An 11,718-nucleotide genomic window follows, 5' to 3' on the forward strand; every position below is an offset into this window, starting at 1 on the left:
TTTATGTTCCGCATCGTTTTAACGATCCATCAGAACTCTTCTAGTTCGTTGAACGGTCACGCGGAAGGTTCTGTCTTCATCTGTGTGTAAATATTACTTTGAATCAAATGTACATTACCTTGTATTTGACATTGAAAACCTATAAATCCTAATTTACAACCATATGTACAGTTTCCTTCATATCCATCACATGTGTTGTTGACACAGCCATCACATCTGTTAGCACAGTTGTAGCCATATGTTCCTTGAGTACATTCTGCAATACGTTTTTTTTATCATCACAATGAAAAGAAGTTTTAGTTTTACAGACAGAATGCATATTTTTATATACAAATAGGAGATGTTGTAGGATTGCAAATGAGACAGTCATCCACCAACACCCAGCGATGAACAATTAAACTTTGACAGATCAATACACGGCCTTCAATGATGGGCAATACCCATACCATAAAGCTAAGTGTAAATGGCCAGAAAATAAATGAAAGAAACTATTATTGAATATCGAACATCGACCTTCTCTATAGAAAACAATGTAAAACGAATAACAATGAATATAAAACAACGATAACTACTGGACTACATGTTCCTGGCTTGGGACAAGCCCATAAAGTACTAGTATGTGGCAGGGTTAAACATTTTTGTGAGCGCTCAATCCTCCCCTAAACTGGGACAGTGGTGGGAAAATACATCATGAAAACGAACTATAAACAATTTTGTTTTAATTCGTTTTTAACTCTTGAGATCGATACGGAATACAAACACTTCAACAAATAAGACAAAAGACAACACGCTGTATCTACCACAAAAGAGTACTTGCTATTTTTCTCTAAGCTAGTTCAAAATTCCAAGCACACCTTGTTAACTCAAAAAAAAATTCAATAAAAACACGTCCAATAAGATTTAGCGAAAATATATCATAAAATATCTAAATAAAACACGGTATTCGTGCAAATGCAAAGATAAAAGCAATGACGTTTGTATATACATTAACATATGATAAAAAAAATTAGGGATTCGTTCATCTTGAACTTTGTAAAAGACCTATTAAACGCCACCTGCATACTAGAAAACACGGTACCTTAGTAAAAAACGTATTAACTCAATTGATCTTACAGTTACTGTATATTACCCAATGTATGATAAAATGTCTAAGTACAACAAGGTCATCGTGCAAATGCCAAGATGAAAAGTAATGGCAGGAGGTATGACGAAATGAAATGAAGTTAATCAATATTGAATTTATTATAACAAGAGAGTCAATGTTAGAACCAATAAAACATAATTCAAAAACTTAACAATGATACGGTGAAGATAACACACTGATAAGTATATTCAAATAAACTTGTGAGCTTTATTTATTACATTGCCATAAAAACTAAGATTTGAAATCACATTTTTAATAGTAATAAAGAGGCTTCGTTCAATAAAGACTAAAACATCGTAACAAATACAGGCATATCGAACAGGTTGAGAAATATATACACCTTATGAAGGAGGCAAAGGAACTTCCCCATGAAGGAAGGGAAAACTAACAATTGGCAACGAAAAATCGACCCTTTTTTCGTTAATTTTAGCTTTGAGTTTACCTTGTGAAATGGAAACACCCAAACCCAGAAAAGAAATATGTCCTTAGTCAATTCCTAAGGGTAAAGCAGTGTATCAGACAAAATGTCAGGATTATCCACCGCAATAATATCATCAAGGTAGCGATAAATATTATAAAATTTTTATATTAAATCAGATTTGGCAAGATCTATGAAGTTTGGCCATAAACTGAGATTCATAACAGTAAAAGAATAAATCTGCCATTAAATGAGCACGATATGTGTCCATCGAAACACCTACAATCTGCCGATACATCTTATCGCCGAAACGAATATAAATGTTGTCAAGGATAAAATTGACTCAATTAATCATGTCATGACAGTCCCAGTAAATATAATTATCATCTTTTTTTTCTCGTTCGTCTGAGAAAATTCCCCTTTCTTTATTACAGCAAATACATTTTTTATTTGTTTTATCGAAACACCATAGATGAAATTCCAACGGGTTTATCCAAACCATGTAATTTATCCAAACCTTCCAAAAATTGTGTATACCAATATGTTTATATTTTATAATTAGTACCTTTAATTTAGTGAAAACAGTGGTTTAGAAGATAGAAATTTAAGTTGAAGTACACTTACTTATATTCTTTAAAACTACCATGTAATCGTTTTCAATGTTTATGATTAAAGAAAAGTAATAATTGATGCCTCTCACTTACCTTAGAAGATATTGTGTTTCTATGCAATACACAGACTGTCAACTTGGAATGACAATACCTTCTCATAAGCCAAACAGCAATCACGTAACGGTAATTTACAAATGTACTAGTGTTTCAAACATACGCGATATTTTAGTATTTACCCTGACTGCATGTATATCCCATCCATCCACGGTCACATTCATTGTCAGGGCAAAACCCTGTAGTTTTCTCACAAATACCCTTCCTACAGTTGCATTGTGTAGAGCAGTCACCAAAGTATCCGTCATTACACTCTGTTGTAAAAAAAAACAATGAAGTTTGTTATGTTTCTTTCCTCATTTTAAATTACTCAAACAAAGCGAACTTAAATAAATGTGTAATTTACTATGACAATTTCTCGGAATCTGGGTTAATAATAGAGGTGTAGCTCGCCAAATTGCCAATCAGCTTTAACTCAGTGGTAGTTTTAACGTTTTAATAGACCAGTACGTGATTCATATTTTATAACGTATGCTGTGGTATAACAAAATTAACTGTGTTTTACATATGTTTTTTAATATGGAATACAAAAAATGAGTTTAAAACAAAAATTGACTGCACTTGGAGGAAAGAAATGTGTATAGGAAGAGGAATATAACTTTATGTTGAGCATAATATATCGTTACATACTAATATTGCACATGTTACTTTCATTCCTCCAGCCTGGCTTACATCCACTTAAATCTTGGCATATTCCGGTGTCTGCTTTACACTCTGTCATGAGACACCCGTCACAGGATTGTGCACAGTTTTTACCAAACGTTCCTTTCTCACACTCTATTATTAAAAATTTGATTACTAATTCAATTTTTTTTTATTTTCATTGTACATAGCACAAGTATCTACGTAAAGTGCATAAAAATATTGCTCATCTGTAAAATTGTTAGTTTTATTTAACATTAGCAAACGTTGTTTACAATGATTGGTAAAGATTATGACGGTAAGCTTTTTTATCATACTAAAGATAAGTACTAGATTATTGTCGGAATATAATAGCATTAAAACGTATAATGTTTAAACGCTTTGTACTTCTATTAAATTTCCAACTAAAAGCATTATACATCGTTGTTACTCCAGAAAAGACGGCACACCTAAATACAGATACGTAGTACTTGGTAGGGATTCCTAATACTTTGTAAAAAAACAATACTCAATCAGCTTTCAAATATACCGAAGAAAATTATTTTAAAATGCTGCAATTTTTTCATTGACAACATATTTGTTCAGTGTGGTGGACGGGTTTTCAACAAACGGTCGGTATTCGAATGGGAACAAATTGTTAATCTTTACATGTTGCCACTGTTTTGCAGTCATCACTACAGAAGTTTTAAGTCGTCATCATGAACTCAAATGATTTCAAATAAAATGTAAAATCAGTCAATTCATAAAATATTAATTTTCACATATCTGGCTATATGAAATAAGAAGAAGATTCACATCAATTTCCGTGTCGAAAGATTATATTATTGTGCGTTAGGTTCCAAAGAAGCGATGCTTCTGAAGTACAAAATTATTGTGATAATGATTTATCAAGATAAATTCAGACACGTCGATTATAAATGACGAAACTGTTTGCTTTTATTAGAATGATAAATATCAAACTTTCTTTGTATTCATAAGTTAATGTGTGTAAGTAAGTTCATAAAACAATTTTTTGATACAAAACGTTATCAAATCTTACTTTTTGAACAGCTTTCTCCTTCCCATCCTTCCCGACAGCCACCAGATGGACACATTCCATTGACAAAATTACATGGTTGTTTCATACAGTTGCAGGTCTCGGAGCAACGTTTTCCAAATTTAGGTGGTGTACATCCTTATTAACAAAACGTATATCTTTAAAACTTTCTAATTAATATAATCAATTAGACAGCAGTAAATGTTCTTAGTTCAATTGATCATTGTTTTATCCATTTTATGAACTCTTATGTTTTGCTTCTATTCATGGGTTTCTATTGAGATCAAGTTTTTACAGTATCTTGAGCATGAAAGATGTAACATACATGGAAATCATTTACTTGTCAGAAACTTTTTAATAAATAGAACACAACAACTAAGGTACCTTCGTTGCAGAAAGATCCTATATATCCGTCGTGACAGCCAAAACTACAAATTCCCTTGTCGAGGTCGCAGGGACCGTCACAATTCTCGGGACATTCCATATTACATAACTTTCCATAAAAACCATATGGACAGCCTGTTTTGTAAAAAATATGATATACTATAAAATTACATTAAACATTATTTTTCGTATTTTAATATTTCATTTTCATCCAACAGTGTTGATGTCTTGATTTTCTTAGAAGATGGTTTTTCTTTCTCTTTTGTATTTTTTATTCACATTTTATTTTATCTTTTTCTTTTGTTTTACATTTGTTTGTTTGTTTGTTTGTTTTTGGGGGTCAAAAAATATAAAACTCAGATAGGCTTGTATTATGTCCACACACCAATACTTTCCACTTCACATATTTCCATCGAAGTGACTGTTTTCGACAGTATCACATATCGTCCAACAATTATCGCATCAAGGTTATGTTCATAGACTGGAAAAGGGAATGTGTGTGTAACGAAGTTTTCATTGGTCAAGTTTAGAGCATCTGATCTGTCTCCACTGGTGTTGGTGAGGAAAACAGAATATCCAGAACTTGACATTCCTGAAACTATTTATACATAAAGAGATAGGCAGCAGTGAAAAAAACATTACTGTCACAAGTTACCAAACACTAAATACTAAACAAATAAGAGAACGAGTAAGTTTGTTTACATTTAATCATCTTCGATAACTTTTTTCAATTTAATAAAATTGTCAGCCATGTATTTTCTCTGAAAGCAAATAAACACTTATTTTAATATTTGCAGTTTTCCACATTGAATGACATAGCTGAAAAATTAGTTGCCGGTTAATAACCATGAATAAAAGAGAAATAACTTTATCGTGTTAAAAAATTGATATGCACACATACCATTTTTTAGGACAACACTAATTGTCTTAATTACATGTAAACCTCCTGTATCAATCTGTAGCCAAGAATCGACCCCACTGAGAGTCACACATGAAGTTTCTCTCTTGTCACCATCCGTTACTCGGGATGTTTCCTGATTTGGTAGGTCAGATATCAGCCAGACTGAACTTGAAGCAATATTATCTGTAATCAAAATGACATTCTGTGATAATTATATGATTTTTACAATATCATTGGTGCATTTGTTGTGTCGTTCAAACCTGCAAATAGTCAATACTAATGCGAATCAAATTCGAGATTATAAACGCGTTCATTTGTAATAATAATAATGATGATGATGATAGTAATGATAATAATAATAATAATAATAATAATAATAATAATAATAATTAATCAGAAAGTGGTGCTGATTTAGATGACACCAAATTCTGAAGAAAAATAATATTCTACGAAAATTTCAACTTACTGCTCATCCGTTTCTCGTTTAGAGACAACAAAAGTATTTATTCATGTAAGTATCGCATTATGGGGTTTATGTATTACTGCAACAAATTAATCAGAAATATTAAGGTGTTTTTTTTTTTTTTTTTTTTTTTTTTTTTTTTTTTTTTTTTTGTTTAAACATAAGCAGTGATAAAGTCATAGACATCATTCTCTTGTTTGGGGGAGGGTTACACGATGTCACATTTAGGTAAAAAATATGTAAGGAGATATAAGAATTTACCTTTAGTGTATTATCCAATTTACATTGATGATAGGTTTTCGAATATGTATATTCAAATATGCAATGGAACGTTAATTATGCAACGCAGTATTATCCGAATCTAAGTATCGAATAAGGAGCATACGATTCGTCATATTGATATAAAGTAACAAAACTTTTAGTGGATAAGAACGTGTATGTATGTTTTGGGTTCGTCTGCATTTTCTCTCTCCGAATAGGTACCAAAAGAAAAAAACATATCGTGTTACTTACTATCAATGCACATTAAACCACCCTGTCCTTTTTTACACCCTGCAGTACACGATCCATCATTATAACAGTCATTCTGTAGACAGTTGTCAGAACTACACCCCCAGATGCAGGTACCGTTATTAGGGTGACAATGATGGTCTGTACAGTACTTGGGACATGGATTTCTGCAGCCTCCACCCCACCAAAATTTATAACATCCTTTAAAAATATTCATCTATATGAATGCCAATCTAATTACTTATTGTATCGATGATTACAAAAAATGTGATAAATTGGTCTTAAGCAAAGCCTTTTTTATATTATTGGGTATATATGAAAATCTCGAAACTAATTCATTAAATATTGGTGACCAATTCCAGTTTATACTTTAATAACGAAATCGCACAGGGTGATTACGCAGCAATTCGTGTTTTATCAGTTTCCTCAATAATCAATGGTATGGCAGCGTTTACAATTCAAAAATTCACAACCATTCAAATATGTTTACTCGATATGGTAATATTCTTTTAAACAACTAAATAACTGATTGTTATTGTTATTGTTTTATTGTAGTCTTAAAATAAATAATCGTAACGTTTACCAATAATCTGTACATCGCAAAATTCTAGGAGAGCAATATCACTGTATCCATCAGGGTATGTCACACCAACCTTACGTTCATTGTATATTATTACGTGTTTACCAAACTGGTCACATGTGATGTTCTGTAAAATATTAGGAAGTTCGCTTCCTGTGTGTTGGTAACAAAGACCTTCTGTAGGGGGACTGTTAGATGATTTTGTTATAGAGGTGTTGGTTATGTAAAGACTGAAACCAGCTAGTCTTCCGGGTGCTATTAAATGAAAAACATCTAAACATTGAGATATATTAGTACTTTTTAGTTCATATTTCATTGTGGATACTTCCTTCTTGTATTCATGTTTGATAGCCAAAAAAATGCCTCAAAATATATATAAAATAGTCTTTGTGAACGGGTACGTGTTCATAAGGAACAAATAAAACATCCTGCATACAGGAATACACCAGTAAGTGCCCATCTGGATATATGTGGCAAAGGACACTTTAAAATTATGCCTTTTTTAAATGTTACCGGGATGAAACATATCGGAAAGAAATGGAGCGATACTTCATAAAAACTTTCAAGTCGAAATTGAATCCCGAGAATACAAGAACTTAATGTACAACAAACAATGCTGGAACTTCATAAACCTCCTTAACGACGTTACCCATAACGACGTCAATTCAGTTATCCTGAAGAGTCCCTACAGAAGGATGAAATCGATAGAACTATTATATTGTTTACTTATCTTACTACTAGTTATATGAATATATATATAGCCTAGCTGGTCGAGTGGTCTAGGGCGCTGGACTTTGTGCAGGCGGTGTTGCCATAGATGTCACAGCAGTACGAGTTCGAGTCCCGCGGAGGGAACGACCAAAAATTTGCATCGCAAATTTGACAGTTCTAACATCGTTGGGAATTTTTCAGACCTATCTATACGTTTACATATCTTCCCTGTATCAATTTGGTCCGATAGAGCAGTGTAGCGAATAGAGTCGTCACATTCTGAGACGTTATATATATATATATATATATATATATAATATGGAAACTGAAACACATCACAAGTGGTGTATACTGATATTGAAACAGAATATTGAATAAAAGTAGGTCTTCTTCCTATGGTGTCGATCTGTAAAAAACAGATTCTAATCGACAGTTAACCATTTTCTCTATGAAATGTATAAAATATCTGTTAAACTACAACCATCCAATCAATCAGTTTTTGTATAACGTCAGCATTCCTCTATATAGTCATTAAGGAATGATTAACAATGCATGAGGTTTTATAATTGGAGTAGAAGAAAGCTTTCATATACTATTATGTCGCCCGTTTCTTAAAAAATAGAACGAAGGTCATTCTAGAATATTTGCGTTCCGATAACGTTTAGTAACAAGTTCCACAACATATATTCCTGAAGATCTTTACATGTTTCCTGTTGCTATTATATTATCGTTCCAAAATTTCTTTCTTTTCTATCAAAATACGTTCTACTCTAGTAGGTACTTGCAGTAGGTCAAAAGATAACTTACTGTTCGATCTGTAATATATTACAACATTTGATGTAAAGACCAACTCAGACGAAAATGTTAACATCCACCATGCGACCTTTTTATTTACATCAGTTGCGGAACAAGACATAGTATTCCAATCATGTGTTGGTTCTCCTTTTATTGCTAGATCAGCATAATGATTTTGGAATCTAGAACTCTGTGATGCAGTGCCGTTTGATGCTAGATCTACTACAATTAGAAATATAATTATGTAAATGAACTTTCAACATTCTGTTCATTCAAGAAAAAAACACTTCTCATATTTTATTATTTATTTATAAAATTTATGTTAGTAAAAATAGTAACATTTTTTTTGAGAATGCTCAATCACGCCGTTATTTTGATCACCTTAACAGTCGCGAAATCTCCAATTAAGGTTTTTTTTAATGCTTCTAGACTGTTTTATATATACAATTGCTTTGTGTATGCGTTTTTATTTCATTTCTCAAGCAGTGAGTCTATTAAAACTATATCCCAATATTGAAGTTTAAAACTTTTTTTTAAATACTTACACTGTGAATGCGCCATTCCAAGCAGAAAGAATAAACTTAATGTTTGCAGTGCTCTTTTCATCTTTTGCTACTATGGAAAAGAAAAAAAGTGTTTACTTTCTTTACTCTTTTTCTTTGTTTTACCTTCTTAAAAAATGCTCTTACCGACTGACGAAATTTTTTAAAAAATTGAGATGATTTTTCATTAAAATTCATTTTAAGTTTCAACAGTGGGGTTTTTAACATGCATGAATAACCTTCTGTGTTATATTTATAAAGACTGCTACTTATATATGCCTTCAGTTCACTTATTGTATGATTAAGTAACCTAGATAGTTTTTCGAATTGTTTGTTGCACAACAGAATTGCATATTGTAAACATTGCAATTGTTTTCGGGATTTTTTTCGGTAAATTTTTATGGTCAAGTAAATATTCAATTTATGTTTTTATCTGACCTGATTTGTTTTTATCTTTTATCAGTACTGCACCTAAAAAGACAAAATGTGCTCTTTATACTTACATTAACGACTACAATTTTGGTGTTGACAGTTGAGCCTTCCGGTATCAAACGCATGATAACGGAGCCAACTATTTACTTTCTCATACTAATGCACAATTGAACTTGATTCACCTCGCTATATTAAATTTTATCACTGTCATCACAATACTGCAGGCTATTTCTTAAATTAGGTGTATCGAGAACATATATATATAATAAAATATTTTATTCGCATGATCGATTATTTTATCATATATGTGACAGTCCGTTGATCCTTGTAGCTTACCTTTATTGCCACACATTTATATGTCATATATACAAAGTTTATAATGAAACCAAACGGGTGACGAGCTGTTATTACTAAGTATGGATTTTGATCCATTTAAATTTGTAAGTAGTTGGTAATTGATGATTCAGTAGACCGTTAAATAGTAGTTAAACTAACTTCCTGGGTGAAAATGAACGAGTACCACGGACATTACGAGCTATTTATGTTTTTGCTATATTTTTCTTTTTTTTTTCTTTTGGTATATACCTTATTTATGTATTTATTTATTATTTTTGTTTTTCTAAATAAAAACAATGATACTTTTCATGTGTGCACATTGCACTTGCTAAAGAAAAAGTTTTAGTCAGATAAACAATTCAGGTATATTGAATTAAATGAAAATTAAGAAGATAAAACTTAAAGCATGACTTTAAGGATTATCAACATACACCCACCAACAGTCCTCATTTTGTATGATTATGAATGTTTAATCCGCAAATTTAAATAAAACATATATTTGCAGTAGACGAGCAACTGAGGTTATCCAAAAGTAAATTTTTACCATTAAAAATTTCTTCAGTTAATATATATTTACTAATCTTACCATGAAAAAATATAGCTTATATCATACTGATCAACCGACACAAGGAAGTATACGAAAGTATTCCGAATGGATCAGCCAGTGTCGAGAGATTTAAAACCTAATATTGCTTTCGTTTATCATTATATGTCAGTATAACCTACTGCATGTAAACGGGTGTAAGCGTAAACAAGAATGTCATAACACTTATACTGATGTTGAATTTATAGCTCATTTTATGCAACAGTATAATTTAGCTACTTTTAAAAAAATATCAAATGATAGAATCTGAATATAAAAACAAGTGGTCAATTAATCTTCTTAAACTGTGTTAATACTAACAGAAAAATAGTGCAAATATAATGACAATCATAACCAATGATTATCAGAAGTAGACTTGAAGAAAATTGAAGCAGTAATAGACATATACTGCTACCACACTCTCCAAAAAAGAGATCTGTGCTATCCTCTTTTGGTCTCTCTACCAAAGACGGTGATTGTGATCTACCGTCTATGTACTACTGGATTCTTAACTCCACAAGAATCCTCACAAACAACGCTATATAGCTGGATCTGCAAAATGTACCACCGAATCTCTTTCTTTTTATTTAACTTCTATACTCATAGCAGTCAAACAGGGTCGCTAGTCCCACCACGACACTTGTAACCCTGTCATTGTATTAGTTCAACGAGGATCTTGGAAAATTCAAAAGATCTTCTGGAAACCCTCAATTCAAGATCAATTTTAGAATACAATAGCATTTAAAACCTATGATTTTTCAAATTTTTTATTCTACTTTTCCCCGAACTCAGTTAAAATCCCGACTCAAATACATTATACATCGCTTTTCCAAAAAAACAACGGTACATCTAGATACAAATATGTAGTTCTTGGTAGAGATTCCTCATACGTTGTGAAACATAATTCCTAATCATCTTCCAAACATACCGAAGAAGATGCTTTCAAAATGCTGGCATTTTTGACAGACAACATATTTTTTCAGTGTGGTGGACGCGTTTTGCAACAAACGGTCGTCATTTCAATGGGACAAATTGTGTTCCTCTACTTGCTCACCTATTCCTTTAGTCTTATGAGGCTGATCTGATCAAAAAGAAGGAACATCGTTTAGCTTGATCCTTTGATATCAGTTTCCGCTACATAGATGACTTATTATCGTTAAAAATCCTTGTATCGGGGATTTGATAGATCCCATTGTCAGTGGAGTCAGAGTTGCTTTTACTTTTGTTACTTAGTATGTATTATTTTAGTTATTTTATGGTCTTTGTTGTGTTTGTCTGTTGTCCATGTCTGGTCTTTGTCCCTAGATTACATTCTTTTGACTTCCCCTAAAATCTTGGTTTCCTTGATACCTCTTTAAACAAGATCGAAGAACATAAAACAGCACGACTCCGAAAGAGAAGAGGTAACTCTGTTTTAACTATGTCCGTTCGAAACAAATATTGTAACAACTTTCGCATGCAGATGAAAATAAATTACAGCAATTTCGATTATAGTATGCAATTTCAGGGAGCCGGC

The 11,718-nt window shown here is 32.0% G+C and overlaps 1 protein-coding gene across 5 annotated transcripts in view; it reads right to left on the bottom strand.

The window, feature by feature from the left end:
• Window positions 1–10,327, bottom strand: part of LOC148628876 (uncharacterized) — a 31,307-nt gene extending 20,980 nt beyond the window's left edge. Inside the window, exons 1-13 of one of the 5 annotated variants that reach the window (XM_088596082.1) lie at window positions 10,206–10,327; window positions 9,290–9,322; window positions 8,855–8,924; window positions 8,322–8,531; window positions 6,807–7,058; window positions 6,227–6,424; window positions 5,251–5,433; window positions 4,735–4,947; window positions 4,350–4,484; window positions 3,969–4,103; window positions 2,918–3,064; window positions 2,410–2,541; window positions 119–256 (exon numbers count right to left, since the gene is read on the bottom strand). In XM_088596082.1, coding sequence (XP_088452208.1) covers window positions 119–256; window positions 2,410–2,541; window positions 2,918–3,064; window positions 3,969–4,103; window positions 4,350–4,484; window positions 4,735–4,947; window positions 5,251–5,433; window positions 6,227–6,424; window positions 6,807–7,058; window positions 8,322–8,531; window positions 8,855–8,915 — 1,804 coding nt within the window. In that variant the 5' untranslated portion in view covers window positions 8,916–8,924; window positions 9,290–9,322; window positions 10,206–10,327. The remainder of the gene's footprint in view (window positions 1–118; window positions 257–2,409; window positions 2,542–2,917; window positions 3,065–3,968; window positions 4,104–4,349; window positions 4,485–4,734; window positions 4,948–5,250; window positions 5,434–6,226; window positions 6,425–6,806; window positions 7,059–8,321; window positions 8,532–8,854; window positions 8,925–9,289; window positions 9,323–10,205) is intronic. The other 4 variants (XM_088596091.1, XM_088596108.1, XM_088596100.1 and 1 more) reach the window with 4 other exon arrangements.
• Window positions 10,328–11,718: the final 1,391 nt, after the last annotated feature.

The sequence above is a fragment of the Perna viridis genome, chromosome 1, assembly GCF_037379345.1.
Source record: "Perna viridis isolate PV_CMFRI_1.1 ecotype Kerala chromosome 1, ASM3737934v1, whole genome shotgun sequence".
Classification (NCBI taxonomy): Eukaryota; Metazoa; Mollusca; class Bivalvia; order Mytilida; family Mytilidae; genus Perna; species Perna viridis.